The sequence below is a fragment of the Dendrobates tinctorius genome, unplaced genomic scaffold, assembly GCF_039654945.1.
Source record: "Dendrobates tinctorius isolate UK_male_01 unplaced genomic scaffold, ASM3965494v1 ptg000154l, whole genome shotgun sequence".
Lineage (NCBI taxonomy): Eukaryota > Metazoa > Chordata > Amphibia > Anura > Dendrobatidae > Dendrobates > Dendrobates tinctorius.
Window position 1 is genome coordinate 18,205,297 of NW_027361821.1, and position 22,767 is coordinate 18,228,063.

Below are 22,767 nucleotides of genomic sequence, written 5' to 3' on the forward strand. Positions count from 1 at the left end.
TTGTTGCCTTAGGCTTTCTCTCAGCATCTCATCTATTGGTGCCATTTTTCTGATGTATTCCTGGATACTCATTATGCAGAACAGCAATGGGGGCAGTGCATCACCTTGGTATATGCCGCATTTGACGGCCACTTATGCTAGTTGTCTTGAGCTGACTTCCAATGTTGTTCTCCATTGCCCCATTGAGTTTCTGAGGAAGGTTCTTAATTTTCTGTTGACATTGTAGAGAGCCAAGTATTCACAGATACATGTGCGTGACATTGAGTCATATGCTTCCTGTAGTCAATCCAAGCTGTGCTGAGATTGTTCTGTCTGGATCTTGAGTGACTGCTCTATCTACTAGGAGCTGGTGCTTAGAGCCTCTGGTTTCGATCCCAATGCCTTTCTGAGCTGGATTCATGTACTGGTTCATATGGTTCTGTAGCTTGGTGGCTATGATGCCTGACAGGAGTTTCCATGTTGTTGTAAGGCAGGTTATTGGGCGTTAGTTGGATGGAACTGTTCAAAGGCAACAGAACATGGATCTGATGAAATGCTACCACTATATATATATATACACACATATATATATATATATACACACACACACACACACAGTGGGTACGGAGAGAGTTAAGACCCCTTTAAATTTTTCAGTCCTTGATTCATTGCAGCTATTTGGTAAATTTAAAAATGTTCATTTTTTTCTTATTAATGTACACTCTGCACCCCACCTTGACTGAAAAAAAAACAGAAATGTAAATTTTTTTTCAAATTTATTAAAAGAGAAAAACTGAAATATCACATGGTCATAATTATTCAGATCTTTTACTCAGTACTGAGAAGAAGCACCCTTTTGAGGTAGTACTGTACAGCCATGAGTCTTCTTGGGAATGATGCAACAAGTTTTTCACACCTGGATTTGGGGATCCTCTGCCATTCTTCCTTGCAGATCCTCTCCAGTTCTGTCAGGTTGGATGGAGAACGTTGGTGGACAGCCATTTTCAGGTCTCTCCAGAGATGCTCAACTGGGTTTAGGTCAGGACTCTGGCTGGGCCAGTCAAGAATGGTCACAGAGTTGTTCTGAAGCCACTCCTTTGTTATTTGAGCTGTGTGCTTAGGGTCATTGTCTTATTGGAAGGCGAACCTTCGGCCAAGTCTGAGGTCCAGCGCACTCTGGAAGAGGTTTTCATCCAAGATATCTCTGTACTTGGTCACATTCACGTTTCTTTCAATTGCAACCAGTCGTCTTCTGACCCTGCAGCTGAAAAACGCCCCCATATCATGATGCTGCCACCACCATGTTTCACTGTTGGGATTGTATTGGGCAGGTGATGAGCAGTGCCTGGTTTTCTCCACACATACCACTTATAATTATCACCAAAAAGTTCTATCTTCGTCTCATCAGACCAGAGAATCTTATTTCTCATAGTCTGGGAGTCCTTCATGTGTTTTTTGCACATTCTATGCGGGCTTTCATATGTCTTGCACTGAGGAGAGGCTTCCGTCTGGTCACTCTGCCATAAAGGCCCGACTGGTGGAGGGCTGCAGTGATAGTTGACTTTGTGGAACTTTCTCCCATCTCCCTACTACATCTGTGGAGCTCAGACACAGTGATTTTGGGGCTCTTCTTTACCTCTCTCACCAAGGCTCTTCTCTCACGATTTCTCAGTTTGGCTGGATGGCCAGGTCTAGGAAGACTTCTGGTGGTCCCAAACTTCTTCCATTTAAGGATTATGGAGGCCACTGTGCTCTTAGGAACCTTGAGTCCTGCAGAAATTCTTTTGTAAACTTGGCCAGATGTTTGCCTTGCCACAATTCTGTCTAAGATGTGTGCCTTGCCACAATTCTGCCTCTGAGCTCCTTGGCCCGTTCCTTTGACCTCATGATTCTCAGTTGGTCTGACATGCACTGTGAGCTGTGAGGTCTTATATAGACAGGTGTATGCCTTTACAAATCAAGTCATATCAGTTTAATTTAACACAGTTGGACTCTAATGAGGGAGGATCACAAGGAAATGGTCAGCATGTGACTTGTGTGCTGTACTAGCTCAAAAGGGTGCTTATACTCAATACAGAGCAAAGAACCTGAACACTTGAATGACCATGTGATATTTCAGCTTTTCTTTTTTAATAAATTTGCAAAAATTTCTACATTTCTGCTTTTTTTCAGTCAAGATGGGGTACTTCATATACTTTTTATATGACCAAATGACATTGCCATTCTTTGTGAGAATAAAATATTTTTGTAATATGCGCTCTGTTGCGCATTAACTGGAAGTTATATTTAAATATATAGAGAACTGGCAATTATATTCCGATTTGCCCATCACCAATATGGAGTAGAGGAATCAATTTGGACTAAGGAGCATGCGTGAAGAACGTGACATCCTGTTTCCTGATAGCGCTAGTAAGCGTCTGCGCATTGGAGCGTTTTTCCTTCACTGACATGGAGTTTTTGGATTCGCTGAGCATGATGCGCAATAGCGGAAGTGTTTCTTTTGTGTTTTCCTTTTCTGACATGCGCACTGTGTGTATTGAGACACCGATTCAGGGCGAAATGTATTTTGAACAGATGGGATGAGTCACTTGTTATGACTATATGCAGCTGGCATCTGATTAACAATTATGATCTTTTTGTTAATATTACTATATTTGCACCTTAAATAAACAATCTTTGCACTTGATCACTTTATATATATATGATATGAAATATGAGATTATATATTGCCATTGTATCATCATCACTGACACACTAAAATTGATATTGTTGTTAAATATTATACTGAATGGGTTGCTTTAAATAGCCTGTATATGCACTTGTATAACTGCTTGAGAAAGGTCTGCACTCAGGACCGAAACGTTGCCACATGGGCCAATAAAGAGCACATTTTTTTTGCTATTTTATTGCTATATGGAGTGCTGTTTCATGTTTTTGTACTATATATATATATATTTTTGTTTTTTCTCATTATTTTTACTTCATTTTTTAGACCGCCTAAGGGACTTGAACCTGCAATCGTTTGATTGCTAATACTGTATACTGCAATGCTACAATATTACAGTGTATAGAGAAATTTCACTTCACCTTGTGGCTGAGCTTCATAGGAGGACTAGGATGTCAGAAAGGCCATAGGCTGATATGGAAACCCAATTATTAAGAAGCCAATGGGGGCACACTGGCAATTGTGCTACATCAATATCACTGTCAATCATGGGCGTTCCCAGGATCAAAACTAGGGGGGGCAAGCCATGGTCACCAGCCCAACCCCCAGCCCATCACCTGTATATACATCACCAGCCCAGCACCTGTATATACATCACCAGCTCAGCACCTGTATACGTCACCAGCCCAGCCTCCAGCCCAGCACCTGTATACGTCACCAGCCCAAACCCAGTGTGATGGTCACGTGTGACTGAACACACCGCCTCCAGCATGGCGAATTTCTCTGACACACATGACCCTGGATACACCGCCTCCAGTAGGGCGAATTTATATAGTATAACGTGCAGCCGGATACACCGCCTCCAGCAGGCGAATTTCAGAATTACAAGTGTATCTGGATACACCGCCTCCAGCAGGGCGAATTTAAATAATAAAGGGAAACACCAGGGAAACCGATACAATGGAGGGCCCTGCGATAGGGAACGGGGACGTGGAGACCTCCTGCACTCCCCTGAGTCAGTGTCTCTACACTCCTGACAGTCCCTATGCAGGTTCCGCTCCTGGCACCGAGCAGGATACCCAAAAACCCTAGCTCGCCCTGCACCTAGCCCTTTCTAGTGAAATGGACATGCAGAAACTAATCCCACCACTGCACTGAAACACACAAAAGGAAAGGTACAAACAGGGATAACACCACTTAGCTTTGCTCTGTCGCTCTTGCTCCCAGCAACAGAGTCCAGCACCAGAATGCAGCTTTCCTCCTGAATAGCTGCTGCTTCACCAAGCTTTGTCAGAGCTGCAAGGAACTCCTCTCTGTGGCTCCTTCCACACCAGGACTCTGACTGAGCGGCAAGGAACTCTCTCTAGCTCCTTCCTCCACCATGGATGGTTGAAATGACCAATATCAATAACAGTGATTGTAACACCTGACACTCTTTTATAGGTCAGAGCCAGAGCAATCACACCTGCTTTATAATCACGTGCACTAAACTAAAGTAACCAGAGTGCAATGACCCTAACGGCCACCGGGGGCAAAACTAGAACTGAAACCACCACAGTGCAATGACCATAATAGCCACCGGGGGCAAAACTAACTTTAAGCACAAAGCTTAAGGAAAAAAAAGGTGACTTGTGCATTTATCTGTCATAATCCAACCTGGATCATGACACCCAGCCTGTATATACATCACCGGCCCAGCACCTGTATATACATCACCAGCCTAGCCTCCAGCCCAGCACCTGTATTCGTCACCAGCCCCAGCCCAGCACCTATATACGTCACCAGCCCAGCACCTGTATATGTCACCAGCCCCAGCCCCTGTATATACATCACCAGCCCAAGCCCAGCACCTGTATATACATGACCAGGCAGCCCAGCACCTGTATATGTCACCAGCTCAAGCCCAGCACCTGTATACGTCACCAGCCCAGCCTCCAGCCCAGAACCTGTATACGTCACCATCCCAGCCTCCAGCCCAGCACCTGTATACATCACTAAGCCCAGCCCCCAGCCCAGCACCTGTATACATCACCAGCCCCAGCCCAGCACCTGTATATATATCACCAGGCAGCCCAGCACCTGTATACGTCACCAGCCCAGCCTCCAGCCCAGCACCTGTATACGTCACCAAGCCCAGCACCTGTATCTACATCACCAGCCCAGCACCTCTATCTACATCACCAGCCCAGCACCTGTATACGTCACCAGCCCCAGCCCAGCACATGTATATATATCGCTTGCCCAGCACCTGTATATGTCACCAGCCCAGCCCCCGTACAAGTCACCAGCCCCAGCCCAGCACCTGTATATACATCACCACCAGGCCAGCCCCTGTATGTCACCAGCCCGATCTCAGTACCTGTATACGCCACCAGCCCAGCACCTGTATACGTCACCAGCCCCAGCCCAGCACCTGTATATACAGTACATCACCACCAGGCCAGCCTCTGTATACATCACCATCACCAGCCCCCAGCCCAGCGCACATGTATACGTCACCAGCCCCAGCCCAGCACCTGTATATACTTCACCACCAGGCCAGGCCCTGTATACATCACCAGCCCCCAGCCCAGCACACCTATATACGTCAACAGCCCCAGCCCAGCACCTGTATATACATCACCACCAGGCCAGCCCTTGTATACATCACCATCACCAGCCCCAGCCCAGCACACCTGTATACGTCACCAGCCCCAGCCCAGTACCTGTATATACATCAGCCCCACTGTATTACAGGTGCTGGCCACTGGACTGATGTATTTTACTTTAAACATCTTTCTCTGTCAATTATTATTATTATAATATACACTCAGTCTGGGTGACTCACCCAGTCCCAGAGAGACCGGTGTCACTGATCAGAATGTGATGAGTATACCCATGCCACTCGATTGCAGCAGGCAGGGCAGGCCTTAGGCGCCAGGCACGTGCGGGTAGGGAGGCTGCAGCGCTCACACCTCACAACCAACTGCTGCAGCAGGCCTGCAGCCAGGGGCGGGAGAACAGAGCACGCTCTCTCCGCCCACAAAGAATATCCTGACGTATAATGTCAGGACATTCTTAACCCCTTACCCCTATGTACATCGCAGCCAAGCACCTTTTAAAGGGCCGGCAGACCGGGTGGCCTCATCATGATAGGAGCGCGCACAGTGTCTCTTGGTACCAAATACCACCATCGCCAGTTGTCTCCTAGTACCAAATACCACCATCGCCAGCTGTCTCCTGGTACCCAACACCATCAGCCCCAGATATCTCCTGGTACCAAACACCACTATCCCCAGCTGTCTCCTGGAACCAAATACCGCTATTGCCAGCTATCTCCTGGTAACAAATACCATCGCCAGCTGTCTCCTGGTACCAAATAGCACCATCCCCAGCTGTCTCCTGCTACCAAACACCAAAATCCTCAGAAGTCTCCTGGTACCAAACACCACCATCCCTTGCTGTCTCCTGGTAACAAACACCACCATCCCGAGCTGTCTCCCTGGTTGAGTCTAGGTCCTAATGCACATACATACATGTACGCCACCAATTGGTCAGTACAATCTTTTATATGCTGTGGCCCTGCAATATAAACGGTCATATAATTAAAGCTCAAAAATGTATGTATTGTCCTACAATGTGACGTTACACATTGCTTTTATTATAAAACCTATAATTTCCTTCTCACACAATTACAATGGAGAATGAGGTTAATTGGTGGTTATAACTTTTCTTTTTTATCTGCTTATGTGAATGCAGACTTGTAACATGAAACAAATTCCTTTTATTTTTTTCTATGGAATGGTAAATCTTTAAGCTCAGACTAGTTTACTGCCATTTGCTGTTAAGCAGATTAAGAGGAGTATTAAGAAGGTGAATCTGCTGGATATACAGTACTGTGCAAAAGTTTTAGGCAGTTGTGGAAATAAAGTTGCAAAGTGTTAATAGTTTTGTTTTTTTGCAATTAAAATGCAAAGTGCATTAACAAAAGAGAAATCTAAGTCAAATCAATACTTGATGTGACCAGCCTTTTGCCTTCAACAGTTCTAGAAACACACACAGTTTTTGCATAAACTCAGCAGGGAGGTTTTGCCAAACATCTTCAAGAACTAACCACAGACCTTCTCTGGATGTACAAACACTTGTCTCTTCATGTAAACCGAGACAGGCATGATGATGTTGAGAATGGAGCTCTTTAGGGGTCAAATTGTCACTTCCAGGACTTCTTGTTCTTTTTTTATGCTAAAATGGGTTATCTAGAATTTTAATTATTTTTGTGAATGCGGTTAAATACAAACAGGCCGATAGTTGCTGACTACCTGCCTGTTCTGCATGAGGATGTTTTCTGCGGTTTCAGCTCCTGCTTCACCTCTTGTCAAGTGAGCAACTCTTCCTCTTAAGGTCTGCTGTCGATGGGTTGTCATTGCAGCCATCATGCTCATTGACAGCTGGCCCCCACAGTTAGGAGGATCAGAATGACATCGGCAGAGACGCCCCATCAAAAGAGCAGAGTGGAAGAGAAGACAGTGCTTTGTCGGTGTGATTTCATCAGAAGCCACAGAATTACCTGCAGTAATGGCCCATGACCGCTCTAAGCCAAAAATTGGTGACATGCAGAACAGGTCGGTAGTTAGTAATTAGTAGATAGTACTATGTGCAAAAATAATAAAAGTCCCGGATAAACCCTTTTAGATCATTCATAATGTCATTGGCTGTATGTTTGGGATCGTTGTCCAGCTGCGAATTAATTTGGGGCCAATCAAATGTCTCCCTGATTGAATTCCATGATGGATGAGTATCTGCTTGTAATTTCCAGCACTGAGAACACCATTGATCTAGTCCAAATTACAAACTCCATTTGCGGAAATGGAGCCGCAAACATGCAAGGAACCTCCACCATGCTTCACTGTTGCCTGCAGACACTAATTTTTTTAGCTCTCTCTAGCAGTTAGCCAGCAAAATGCCTTCTATTACAGTCAAATATTTCCAATTTTTACTCATCAGTCCAGAGCACTTGCTGCCATTTTCGGCACCCCAATTCCTATGGTTTCGTGTATGATCGTATAATTAAGTTACTTGGCCTTTTGTCCATGTTGAATGTAGGGTTTTTGGCTGCAGTTCTTCAATGAAGTCCACTTCTGGCCAAACTTCCCAGAACAGTAGATGTGTGTAGTTGGATTCCACTAGTTCTGACCTGAGGGCACTGCTTGACATCTTGCCATTTTGAAGGGAAGTAAGCATGTGTCATCCATCTGCTGCACTACCTTCCCTTGGCCCGACCACTGCATTGATAGTCGTCAAAAATACCATTTTCTTAGGTGTCTTCAATGCTAAGAAATACAATATTATACTTATCCATCATGCAATACCATTTTTTCTACACTTTGCATTTTGTTAAGTGATGCAGATAAACTATTAACACTTCTATTTTTTAAAGTGTTCTTACTTGGATCCATTTTTTCAAAACCTGCCTAAAAGTTTTGTACAGTACTGTTTAACAACCCCATTGCTGAGATAGTTAATAAATGTTTATAGACATGGAGACTTTTGTAATTAGGATTTTGAAAAAAAAAAATTGTGAAGAAATTCTCTTCCAAAAATTGTTTCCCATGAGATAAAATTAGCTCAGTTCTTTTAGATTTGCCTCCAACAGTACATCAGATCGGGATAATCAGTCCGGAGGATATTGACATACGAAGATGTAACTTTAACCCTAAAACAACTATATGTCAGAGTCTTAATTCTGCTCTAAATCATTTCATTTTCAACTTACTTAACTGTTCACAATAGCAGTCATTTTGACCAGGGGTGCCCAAACTTTTATATGCCACTGTATAGGGCCCTTAACCCCTTCGCACCCGAGCCTGTTTTTGCCTTCGTGACCGGGCCAATTTTTTCAATTCTGACCAGTGTCACTTTATGAGGTCATAACTCTAGAACGCTTCAACGGATCCTACTGATTCTGACATTGTTTTCTCATGACATATTGTACTTCATGATGGTGGTAAAAATTTTTAGATATGATCTGCACTTATTTGTTAAAAAAATCAAAATTTGGCAAAAATTTAGAAAATTTTGCAATTTTCAAACTTTTAATTTTTATGCCCTTAAATCAGAGAGTGATATCACACAAAATAGTTAATAAATAACATTTCCCACATGTCTACTTTACATCTGCACAATTTTGGAAACATAATTTTTTTTTTTTAGGAAGTTATAAGGGTTAAAAGTTGACCAGCGATTTCTCATTTTTACAACAAAATTTGCAACACCATTTTTTTAGGGACCACCTCACATTTGAAGTGAGTTTGGGGGGTCAATATGACAGAAAATACCCAAAATTGACACCATTCTAAAAACTGCACCTCTCAATGTACTCAAAACCACATTCAAGAAGTTTATTAACCCTTCAGGTGCTTCACATGAATGAATGGAATATGGAAGGAAAAAATAAACATTTAACTTTTTTTCACAAACATTTTACTTCAAAACCATTTTTTTTTTATTTTCACAAGTGTAAAAAGAGAAAATGAACCACTAAATTTTTTGTGCAATTTCTCCCGAATACGCCAATACCCCGTATGTGGGGCTAAACCACTGTTTGAGCACACGGCAGAGCTCAGAACGGAAGGAGTGCCGTTTGACTTTTTCAATGCAGAATTGGCTGGAATTGAGATCGGATGCCATGTCGCATTTGGAGAGCCCCTGATGTACCTAAACAGTGGAAACCCCCCACAAGTGACCCCATTTTGGAAATTAGACCCCCCCAAGGGACTTATCTAGATGTGTGGTGAGCACTTTGAACCCCCAAGTGTTTCACTAAAGTTTATAATGTAGAGCCGTGAAAATAAAAAAAAATCATTTTTTTTCCACAAAAATGATCTTTTAGCCCCCAATTTTTATTTTCACAAGGGTAACAGGAGAAATTGGACCCTAAGAGTTGTTGTCCAATTTGTCCTGAGTACGCTGGTACGCCATATGTTGGAGAAAACTACTGTTTGGGCACACGGTGGGGCTCGGAAGGGAAGTAGTGACGTTCTGACATGCAGACTTTGATGGAATGGTCTGCGGGTGTCATGTCGCGTTTGCAGAGCCCCTGATGTACCTAAACAGTGGCAACCCCCCACAAGTGACCCCATTTTGGAAACTAGACCCCCCAAGGAACTTATATAGATGTGTGGTGAGCACTTTGAACCCCCAAGTGTTTCACTAAAGTTTATAATGTAGAGGCGTGAAAATAAAAAAATCATTTTTTTTCCACAAAAATGATCTTTTAGCCCCCAATTTTTATTTTCACAAGGGTAACAGGAGAAATTGGACTCTAAGAGTTGTTGTCCAATTTGTCCTGAGTATGCTGGTACGCCATATGTTGGAGAAAACTACTGTTTGGGCACACGGTGGGGCTCGGAAGGGAAGTAGTGACGTTCTGAAATGCAGACTTTGATGGAATGGTCTGTGGGTGTCATGTCGCGTTTGCAGAGCCCCTGATGTACCTAAACAGTGGAAACCCCACACAAGTGACCCGATTTTGGAAACTAGACCCCCCAAGGAACTTATCTAGATGTGTGGTGAGCACTTTGAACCCCCAAGTGTTTCAGTAAAGTTTATAATGTAGAGGCGTGAAAATAAAAAAATCATTTTTTTTTCCACAAAAATGATCTTTTAGCCCCCAATTTTTATTTTCACAAGGGTAACGGGAGAAATTGGACCCTAAGAGTTGTTGTCCAATTTGTCCTGAGTCCTGAGTACGCTGGTACCCCATATGTGGGAGAAAACTACTGTTTGGGCACACGGTGGGGCTCGGAAGGGAAGTAGTGACGTTCTGAAAAGCAGACTTTGATGGAATGGTCTGTGGGCGTCATATTGCATTTACAGAGCCCCTGATGTACCTAAACAGTGGAAACCCCCAATTCTAATTCCAACCCTAACCCCAACACACCCCTAACCCTAATCTCAGCCCTAACCATAACCCTAACCACAAACCTAACACCAACACACCCATAACCTTAATCCCAGCCCTAGCCCTAGCCCTAACCCTAGCCCTAACCCTAGCCCTAACCCTAACCCTAACCCTAGCCCTAACCCTAGCCCTAACCCTAACCCTAGCCCTAGCATTTTTTTTTTTTTTACTTTTTTTTTTATTTTTGTCACAAGATCGCTGCCCTGCGATCTGACTCATAGTAACGCCACTTCACCTCTGATCATCTGTCAGTGTGAGATCAGAGGAGAAGCAGCGTTACTATGTGACAAGATCGCTGCCTGGCACATAATAACGCGACTTCTCCTCTGATCTCACAATGACAGATGATCAGAGGTGAAGCAGCGTTACTGTGTGACAAGATCGCTGCCTGGCACAGCTGTGCCAGGCAGCGATCTAGTCACACAATAACGCTGCTTCACCTCTGATCAGCTGTCAGTGTTAGATCAGAGGGAGAAGCCGCGTTACAATGAGGGAGATCGCCGGGAAACAAGCAGCTTTCCCAGCGATCGCTCCCATTGGCTGCTGTGACGCTGACGTCATCGGGACCTGAACCAATCAGGTCTCGATGACGTCGGGGGTCCCAGCATGCATTGCGCACCGGGATCCCCGCGTTGTAAGGTATGTGGGGGTCCCGGGGGGCACAAAACCGCCGACAGTAGATAAACGTCGGCGCTGCACAAAGCCCAGCAAGCGCCAACGTTTATCTACTGTGGGCGGTCGTGAAGAGGTTAATGGAATATTCTGACAGTTTGGTCATACACTACATAAAAGAAGTAAATTTGCCTAAAATTCTAAAAATAAAGTGCCGAATTAAACCCAAGTTGTACCTCTGGCAAAGGCGTTGAAACTATGAACGTTTCCATGCTACATGAAGCTAAAGCTATGTTTTTTGCTCATTAGAGTCCCAAATTACATTGGTATGAACGGGATTAAAAGTGTTTTAGGGACTAAGCAAAACAAAATATGGCTTCAAGGAAAACACAAAAGACACCAACATGGAGAAGTTAAAGGGAATCTGTCACCCCCTTTTTAGAGATATCATATAATGATATCATTCAATTGTGTGTCACATAAGGATTCTCTTAGTACTTTTGCTTCCCCCTGACCCCGCACCTTTCATGCATAAAAACCTTTTTTATATCGGTTCAGATGTATGTAAACTGCCACGGTCCGGTCCGCTGGGCGGGGCTTATTCGCCTGCACCCCCTCCCTGTCTTGCTCTACACAAGAAGAAATGCGTAGAGCAAGACAGGGAGGGGGAGCAGGTGAATAAGCCCCGCCCAGCGGACCGGACAGCGGCAGTTTACATACATCTGAACCGATATAAACAAGGTATTTATGCATGAAAGGTGCGGGGTCAGGGGGAAGCAAAAGTACTAAGAGAATCCTTATGTGACACACATTTGAATGATATCATTATATGATATCTCAAAAAAGGGGTGACAGATTCCCTTTAATATGGTCCCCAGATTGCCTATTGAAGAAGCACTTTGTGTTGTCAGATTGCCTGTGAAAACAGACCAAATCTTTGTGACATTCTGACAAAAGGGATGCCAGCAGCTTTTAGTGCAATGTCAACACTTCTAAAGCCAGTTCAAACAGCCATGCCAAGGCTCCAGAGAGAGGAGTAGAAGACAGATATTTGAGCTCCTGATCTGTCCATGTTATGGTCAGCAGCTGTGAGATAGCTTGATTTCATTGTTCTTAGGTCATAGAAAAATATTATCAGCTCACTTAACCCACATTTAGATGCCATGCTGCCTTTATTAATGTGGTCTTTCAGCAAAATTACAGGAATTGGACACAGAACAGATGTTCTGCATATCTCGCTACTTAGCAATCTTTTCCCTTTGTGGGTAGCTGACAATTAGGGCTTATCACCTTAATATCCCTTGAAGCTTAAGAAAAGATTTAAAAAAAAAAAAAAAAAAAAGAGGAACAGGACCTTTCTGGCTACTAGTGGCTTATATAAATATTTCTTTTTCTATATTTTACTTCTTTGAGCAATATATAAATGCAGGGGATTCATCACCTGGAATTCCACCAATCCTAATAATGGTGGAATTCCACTGTGTGAATAGAAAGGTGTTGCATGCTTGACTACCCTTTCATTGACTTCTATGGGACTGACATAACAGCTATCTCCATCAGACCCTTACAAGTGAATAGAACTTTGGCCACGTAAATGCACCACTGCTCAATGGAGGCCCCTTGTTCTTTAAGTTGATGGGGTCCAGGCGATGAACAAGTGAGTAATCCATTTAGTAGAAGAACCCCTTCATTGTTAATAAACGGCATCCCAAAAGAAACATGGTACCACATTCTGAAGACATGTCATAAGGTAAACATGTCTTTTCTTATCTACTTGTTCTTTGCAGATAAATGTCACCACTCTCATAATGTCATGTCCACTTTATTGAGGATTTCTACACTATGGAGCGCCCTACCTTTTTTCTCTTTATTCATTACATAATTTGACAGGCAATCTGTGCATGATTGGTTAAAATGAATGATAGTTTTATTTATACTTACTTCAGTATGTGAATTAATAAGCTACTTCTGAGAAGTTACTGTGACACTACTGGAGATCTGAAGAATCCCAGCACCTACTGGAATCAATAGGCCATTTATGCAAAGCGCGGAGGGGTCATCTACAGGCAGTATTCTTTTTTCAAGCAAATTTCGCTCTGGAAAATAGGGTAGGGTCCCTAAATGTACACCATAAGATATATGACTGACCGCCACAATTTTGCTGATATAGACTGATTTCGGATGTGCATGGGGGGATTTCATGAATCTCCACATTGGTAGATCTCAGAGGAAAAAAAGATTGGGCATATTGAATTTGAAGGTTTCTGGAAGTATTCAGGGATGCTCGGAAGGGTTTCATAGTGACTTTTTTCCTCTCCTTATATGTGGGAGTCAGGAGGAAGACCTGGTGGAGCATTGTTAAAGGGGTTGTCCAGTGAAATCAAGTCATCACCTATCCACAGGTTAGAAGATAACTTGTAGTTCGTGGAGGTCCGACCACAGGGACCAGCACCAATCGGCAGAATGGGGAACCTTTATCCCCGTTAGAATGAAGCGACCATGTGCACGTTCGCCTGCTGCTCCATTCTTTCCCTATGGGACTGCCAAGCATTGAGCACAGCTTTTTCCAGCAGCTCCATGGACAATGAATGGAACGGTGCTCAGTCATCCCACCTCCTCCATTTTATAACAGAGATAAACGTTCCCCATTAAGGATAAAACTTTGTCGATCTGGCAATCAAGCCGAGTCCCAGCAGTGGGACAAGCACCAATTATTAAGGCATCACCTCTTCTGTGGATAGGTGATAATGTGTTTTCACTGAACACCGTTGAGTGTATGGCAGCAACCTAACAATGTTGTTTTCCCCACCTCTGAAGTAATATGGCATACCATGATCTAGATGGATAAATAAATTTTGTAATCATACTGTCATGTTGGTATGTAACAACGTAAACATAATTATCATTTGCCCATTCCTCTGCATTATACAGATTACACACAATATTGGAATGGAATGTTCTAGACAAATGAGTATATCTGTAGATTCACAGTGAAATTACACAACATTTCTAAAATCTTGTGGACCCTACAGCTCAAACAACACTGGCAATCAGATCTGATGGAAAACCTGCAGGACCAAATGTTCAGCTGCATGAGGGTAAAAGAGCCAATGTCTTACAGGCCCCCAATTAGGTCAGGGGACCACATGGTCCCACAGATGTTCTCCGTCTCTTGCACAGATGCATGATGTTACTAGATTCTTGTTTCTCCAGATGTACTTTGTGAAAAAAAAAATTTAAGAGATAAGAGTTAGCTGCAAACGTTTCCATCCAATGTAAAAGGAAAAAAACTTACTCGAGCTCCTTTCTCTGGAAAGCATTTGCAGCCCCCGCTGCAATCTCGTCCTGCACATGGCCCCTGATAGGTCTTCTTTCCTCCCTGTGAAAAGGAAAACATAAATATGAGATCATTTATGGCTCCCACAAACCTTGCATAAATAGATCACCAGTCACATTAATAACTGTTTCTCTTCATTCTGACATTGACGTCCTGAGCTGTAATCACCTCTGACAAGTGTTTGGTAACATATGACATAAGGATATATAGAATGCCGCCTCCCAAGAAGATCCTTTGTGGAATGTTTACTTCTCTATACCGTATATATAAATGGATGACCTCTTGGTATAGTCCATCTGCTAATCTTAGAATGCAGTTGATAAAACTTTTTTTGTACAGCTGGATGAAGTGCGTACAGTGTCAAGTTGTAGTAAACTAAAGAAGGACAAAGTATATACTGATTGTCCCATGCATTTAAACAGGTGGTTGATATACTGGGTATGGAAAATAAATGATAGATAGTACAATCACCCAATATGGTAAATGAAAAAATGTTGGATACCAAAACATCGAAAAATGCACAACCAACCCATATCAAAGACTTCAATCAACACTTAACAGGTACAAATAAAAAGAGGATGCATCTCTGTCCCTAATCTATGGCATCTCTAAAGCCCCCGTCACACACAACGATCTCGCTAGCGAGATCGCTGCTAAGTCACAATTTTTGTGACGCAAAAGCGATCTCACCAGCGAGATCGCTATGTGTGACAGCGATCAGTGACCGGCCCCCCTGCCGGTATCGCTGATCGTTGTTGGAAAGCCCTGGACATTTTTTTTGTCGCTGGTCTCCCGCTGGCCAGCACGCATCGCTGCGTGTGACAGGCGGGAGACCAGTGATCAGCTGTTAACTAAGGTAAACGCAGGGTATCTAAGCAGCACGCTGTGCTTAGAAACCCTCTGTGTACCATAGTTACCAGCACGCTGATTCAGGGAGCTGGTAACCAAGGTACACATCGGGTTTCTAAGTGACGCACGCCCCTTAGAAACCCAATGTGTACCTTAGTTACCAGCTCCCTGCATCAGCGCGCTAGTCACTAAAGTACACAGCGACGCCGCGCGCTTGCCGTCGCTGGTGCTGATCGCTGGTGAAGCTGTTTGACAGCTCACCAGCGATCATGTAGAGACTCACCAGCGATCCTAACAAGTTGATATCGTTGCTGGGATCGCTGGTGAGTCGCTATGTGTGACGGGGCCCTAAGGGGCAGCTATGATAAGTCAGTAATCCTAATTAGGATTATGTAAGAAATAGATCAAAAGTTGAAAGTAATTTATTATTTCCATTTATTGCAGCCGCACTTTAAAATGGGACTGATCTATGATTTAAATAGTGGGTAGAACAAAACAAAGTCACAAAAGTGGAAAACGTTTCAATTAAGGAAAAACGTTAAAAGACTATTTACTAAATTGAAAAAAAAGTATTTTTGAACTTAAAAAAAAAAAAAGTGAGAAAGGGACTGATATCAGATCTATAGCACTGGCTCAGTGAAGGTGATCTGAGACACAAGAAGCGGGGTGAGACGATAGTAAAGGTTTTACTGTTAATGCGTTGTTTAATAAAGAGCTTAGTAAAAGCAGGAAACATTCCTTTAATGAACACCTTGCTACCTCATGTTAGAAAAACAATACATTTACGTAGGCAATTAAGGAAGATTCATTAGGTGGAGTATTGATGAAGAAGATAAATTATTTCATATGTGACAAAGGTGTTCCAAAACGCGCGTTGGGGCGGCACGTGGACACTCTGTTTGCCCGCACTTGTGAGCATTGTGAGCCCCATCGGGGACAGTGATGATAATGTGTGCAAACTGTAAAGAGCTGCGAAATGTTAGTGCTATATAAAATTAAAGATTATTATTATATTATTATTTTCCTCCCCCTTTCATATGTGATGTAATGGTAGGATTGTACAGAAATATTGGGATGAGTGTTATGTCCTAAAATCCATGCTTATTATTATTCTGCAGAATGAGACTATGGCATAGACTACCATCATTCACTTAGTGTGAATTTTTACATCGTAAAGTAAAGTAGAGACCACGTATTGTATAGTACCGTAATTTCTATTACTAAGAAGATCAAGCTGCAGTGGTCTGACATGGAAAGAATGGAAGCTCCTTTGTCCTGTCATGACTTGCTTGGCTTTGCCTTCAGGCAGGTATGGCTTCTAAATAGACCCAGGATGATGTATTGCATACATTCTTTAATTTTTTTTTCCTTAAGGGAAATAATATAGAGTTCATTATAAAATAAATATTCTATATAAAGTTACAATACAGAGCAATATAATACCTATATTCATCAGTAACACATAACACTAGAAGATCAGTGATGCAGGTATCATATAGGAGATGTCTAAGTACAGTTGTAATGGGATACTACTCGGCTTCTCTTATTTTTCTCTTTAGGTCTTATCGTTGGGCGCTGACAATTGGCGGCTGACTAGGTGTCCTCCAAATAAATGAAACAGTGCCATCAGAAGAATATTAAAGGCGGTGTCTGAGATTCATTTTTATTTCTGCATAAGTCTGTGGATGTTTAAAAAAACAACAATAATCACCCTTCCGGGGTCTAGCAATGCCTCTATGCCATTGATGCAGTCTTTGCTGACTAGCAGCAGTGGTGACAGCTGTTGTCAATCACTGGGATCAGCAGCTTGCGCCATCTACTATGACATCACCCATGATTTCAATCTTGGTTTTCAGGCCACAGACGTGAAATCTCGAGTACACTGCATGTGACTGCTGTAGCCAAGACCAAGGCGACAGAGTGATTATTTTCATCATTCATATGTCTATGCAGCAAAACCAAAATATTCATGGACAGTGCCATTAAGTTGCAAACAAATATGAGACAGAAGTAAGCTTAAAAGGGGAATTTGGTTTCAACAGTTTTATTGAAAAGGAAACATCATAAAACATGAAATACATTCATATTAGAGTACAAGGATCCCCTGGCAGGGGGAAATATATAAGAGAAGACACAATATGTCATACGTTATCCTTGACTTTGTAATCTTAATTTTTAGAAATTTGTAGGAGAACAATTATAACGCGACTAATCTAGTCATAACGAGGTGGGGAGGGAGAGAGGGGAGTATGTAATGAGTGTCAATAGTATACAGTAAATAGACATGAGGTACTAGAGAGTTTGCTTTAGAGACTATAATTGTAAGAGACAACTACCATGTCAGCCCGCTATGCAGATAAAGATATCATCCTGGAAAGGTCATCATCCCCATAAGCCTGAATCTAATGGTCCCAAATATTTCGAAAAGCGTCGAGTGAATCAGATCTGATGGCTTCTATTTTCTCGTATAACATTATCAAATTAACCCTTCTCTTCACCTGCATTATTGATAGCGTACTAGTCTTCCATCTGCTAGCTATGTGGTTTCTCGTTGCCATAGCAATAAAGTCAATGAGACGGCAGGTCCCAGTATTGGCATTGATTGGTCTGTCTCCCAGCAGTAGTACTGACGGCGACAAAAGCAATTTCTTACCCAATATATTGTCAATTAGTTTTACCACATCTTAAAAGGGGAATTTATCCATTTTTGCCTACCTCAGTTTAGCCAAAGCAGACCACTGACTGCCAAAAACATAATTTGTCAGGTAAGATTTGAAGCTACTTTGTTCATATGAAAAATCCAAAAGACTGACAAGCACATTTTGAAGATCACAGTATTACGTGTTGCATCACCAGTTTTTTCTATCAATCAACTCAACTCTCAAGTGATATGACCATGGAGAAGCCTCAGTCATCTGCACTACGGTCACAGGTCATATTGATCCGATGCATCAAACAGTATTTCTTGCATCTATAAGACATGGACCACACATCCAAAAAAAATCATAGGGTGAAGGTGCAGGTAATGAGCTAGGGGCTAGGCTGAAGTATCAGATTAGAATTTACGATTTTGTCCCGTAAACAATATTTAATCATTCCAGTTGAATGTGTTACAAATATATATATATATATATATATTTATATATATATATATACTGTATATCTATCTTGGTGTATGATAAACTGTAGGCAAGAATTAACAAAACTGAACATAAAGTTCTTGGTTTAATATTCTGATCAGACTGTATGAAGCCCACTACAATGTCATAGCGAACCTCTCAGTGGGACCCTAACTTAATATAGCCTTAAAGGCTCAGTTTAGTGTTGCAGCTTAAAATGTTGCAGCAGGAACAGCGTGCAACACTTCTATTCTTTAAAATATTTTGTAACAGAGCTCTGCAAAGGAATACGTGGATTTTGTCCGCGCTGCCCAAATGATGAAATTCCAGAAGGTTAATAAGGTTTGACAGTGGTTTATTCTACGCGTTTCAAGGTTTTTTGCAACCTCTTCTTCAGGATATTCCTGAAGAAGAGGTTGCAAAAAACCTTGAAACGCGTAGAATAAACCACTGTCAAACCTTATTAACCTTCTGGAATTTCATCATTTGGGCAGCGCGGACGAAGTCAACGTATTCCTTTGCAGAGCTCTATTTCAGATAGTCGGTGACCGACTTGTGGATCTGCAGCAGCCCTTATCTATACATGCTTTGAATATCTACTACCAGGTGAGCAGTTTTTTGTCAAACCGCTTACTTTATTTGTGGGATAAGACCCTATATTGCGCTTGTGTCTCCCTCTTTCCTCACAATATTAAAATATTTTGTAGCAGATCATAACAGTAACACATGGTGGAAGACTTATTCCAAAACAGCTAAGTTCTTGATTAGCGGGTGTACTCCACTATACACTGATTCCAATCATCCTGTGCATCATCCATATCCAGTAACTGCACCAGTTGAGCTGACAAACAATGTATAAGACTTTGATAAATGTGCTCAATTTATGTATGGCAAGAGGCAGGAAAACTTGTCAGAAACTGCATATCTTCAAGAAATTGTGAAAAAGCACAGTCTTGAAAGATAATGAAAACACATCCCAAGTTCGATTCTGCAATTCTTAAGGAATTCTTAACATAGAAAAGAAAAATTAATGAGTTGAGTATTCTGAAAATATTCACTGCTAAATATTTGCATTGGAGTGAAATATTTGCATGTCATGTCTGGAGATCAAACCAATGTATGTATAGGAATGCCACTGTATATAGGTATATATCCATCAGTCGTTTCTTGCAGGTTTCAACATGATTGTGTTTCAATGCTGCAGAATGTCCTCCAACTGAAAGGATTACAGTTTACCTATATCACCCATTAACCCAATACTAAATTTTACATGATGTTATCATTAAAAGTAATATGCACTGAGTTTTATTTCATTGTTAGGAAATTTACTTTAGTTTCCATTTTTTCCCAATGTATAATTTTATGAAAATGGGTATATTTAACATTTTTGAAAAATACATTTCTATCAATAGAATGAAGATATTCAGTTTTCAGTCAGTCTCATGACAGATCAAAGGAATATGCAGTTAGGTCCATATATATTTGGACAGAGACAACATTTTTCTAATTTTGGTTCTAGACATTACCACAATGAATTTTAAACAAAACAATTCAGATGCAGTTGAAGGTCAGACTTTCAGCTTTCATTTGAGGGTATCCACATTAAAATTGAATGAAGGGTTTAGGAGTTTCAGCTCCTTAACATGTGCCACCCTGTTTTTAAAGGGTCCAAAAGTAATTGGACATATTAAATAATGGTAAATAAAATGTTCATTTCTAGTACTTGGTTGAAAACCCTTTGTTGGCAATGACTGCCTGAAGTCTTGAACTCATGGACATCACCAGACGCTGTGTTTCCTCCTTTTTGATGCTCTGCCAGGCCTTCACTGTGGTGGTTTTCAGTTGCTGTTTGTTTGTGGGCCTTTCTGTCTGAAGTTTAGTCTTTAACAAGTGAAATGCATGCTCAATTGGGTTGAGATCAGGTGACTGACTTGGCCATTCAAGAATATTCCACTTCTTTGATTAATAAACTCCTGGGTTGCTTTGGCTTTATGTTTTGGGTCATTGTCCATCTGTAGTATGAAACGACGACCAATCAGTTTGGCTGCATTTGGCTGGATCTGAGCACACAGTATGGCTCTCAATACCTCAGAATTCATTCGGCTGCTTCTGTCCTGTGTCACATCATCAATAATCATTAGTGACCCAGTGCCACTGGCAGCCATGCATGCCCAAGCCATCACACTGCCTCCGCCGTGTTTTACAGACGATGTGGTATGCTTTGGGTCATGAGCTGTACCACGCCTTCGCCATACTTTTCTCTTTCCATCATTCTGATAGAGGTTGATCTTGGTTTCATCTGTCCAAAGAATGTTCTTCCAGAACTGTGCTGGCTTTTTTTTTTTAGATGTTTTTAAGCAAAGTCCAGTCTAGCCTTTTGATTCTTGATGCTTATGAGTGGCTTGCACCGTGCAGTGAACCCTCTGTATTTACTTTCATGCAGTTTTCTCTTTATGGTAGATTTGGATATTGATACGCCTACCTCCTGGAGAGTGTTGTTCACTTGGTTGGCTGTTGTGAAGGGGTTTCTCTTCACCATAGATATTATTCTGCGATCATCCACCACTGTTGTCTTCCGTAGGCGCCCAGGTCTTTTTGCATTGATGAGTTCACCAGTGCTTTCATTCTTTCTCAGGATGTACCAAACTGTAGATTTTGCCACTCCTAATGTTGCAGCAATTTCTCAGATGGGTTTTTTCTGTTTTTGCAGCTTAAGAATGGCTTGTTTCACCTGCATGGAGAGCTCCTTTGACCGCATGTTTCCTTCACAGCAAAACCTTCCAAATGCAAGCATCACACCTCAAATCAACTCCAGGCCTTTTATCTGCTTAATTGAGAATGACATAACGAAGGGATTGCCCACACCTGTCCATGAAATAGCCTTGGAGTCAATTGTCCAATTACATTTGGTCCCTTAGAAACAGGGTGGCACATGTTAAGGAGCTGAAACTCCTAAACCCTTCATCCAATTTTAATATTGATACCCTCAAATGAAAGCTGAAAGTCTGAACTTCAACTGCATCTGAATTGTTTTGTTTAAAATTCATTGTGGTAATGTCTAGAACCAAAATTAGAAAAATGTTGTCTCTGTCCAAATATATATGGATCTAACTGTATCCACTACACAATATGTCATGAACACTCAGTAGGTAGGTTGCTCAGCTTTTCTCCATTGTCGTACCTGGTAGATGGCTGCAGGCACTATCTCTAGTTTAAAGGGAACCTGTCAAGGGGATTTAAGCCCCCGTTACACACTGCGATATCGCTAGCAATATCGCTGTAAAGTCACAGATTTTGTGACGTTGCAGCGATATTGCTAGCGATATCGCTACATGTGATACTTACCTCCGACCGGCTCCCCCAATGGTTATCGCTGATCGTGTGAGAAGCTCCTGGATCATTTCTCGTCGGCCACTTCCTGCGGTGCTTCCTGCTGTGATGACGAGCGACGCGTGGAGCCGGGCGGGAGGACGTCAGGATCGCCGCGTCTGACAGGTACGTAGCGATCGCCGACCCCTGCGATGTCGCTGGTGAGATCTGCCTGTGTGGCAGCTCACTAGCGACCACCTAGCGATGCACCAGCGATCCTGACCGCGTCATATCGCTGGTCGGGATCGCTGGTGCATCGCTAGGTGTAACGGTACCCTTACCCTCATAATGTAATTGGAGTGCTGCTAACATTTTCAATCATGCCTTTATTTCATCTAAGTGTTAGTGCAGAGTATGTAAACATTAAGGTTTAAATGGGTTATCCAGGGTTTTTCTTATCTTTTGCTATGAGGCTAAGAACATACAGGCAGGCGGTTGCTAATTACTTGCCTATTCTGCCAGGCACCGATCTCTGCCAGCTCACAGTAGTCACGGACCACTCCAGCAGGAGATTCTGCCAATTCATTTGACCTCACATCAACAGAGCAGCTTTTCTTCTTCCGGGTTGCTCTGTTGATGGGGCGTCAATGTTGATGTTATTCTGAATGACAGCCAGCTTCCCGCAGTTAGGCTAAGTGCCCACGTTGCAGAAATGCTGTGGAATTTTCCGCAGCATTTCCGCAACTCCCTGCTGCGGGTAAAACGCATGCGAAATTCGCATGCGTTTTCCTGCAAAACACAAGCGTTTTGCAAGCGTTTTTAGCTTGCAGAATGCTAGCGCTCTCCAAGTGATTTGAAGCATCGCTTGGAAAGGTGATTGACAGGTTGGTCACACTTGTCAAGCATAGCGCTTGACAGGTGTGTCCAACATTTTACTACTGATGCTGCCTAAGCAATA

At 42.4% G+C, this 22,767-nt stretch overlaps 1 protein-coding gene across 2 annotated transcripts in view; it reads right to left on the reverse strand.

Annotated features, from left to right (window-relative positions):
* COL4A6 (collagen type IV alpha 6 chain) overlaps positions 1 to 22,767 on the reverse strand; it is a 447,495-nt gene that overhangs the window by 255,159 nt on the left and 169,569 nt on the right. For both annotated transcript variants that reach the window (XM_073547638.1, XM_073547637.1), the window contains exon 4: positions 14,491 to 14,574. In XM_073547638.1, the coding sequence (XP_073403739.1) occupies positions 14,491 to 14,574 (84 nt within the window). The remainder of the gene's footprint in view (positions 1 to 14,490; positions 14,575 to 22,767) is intronic.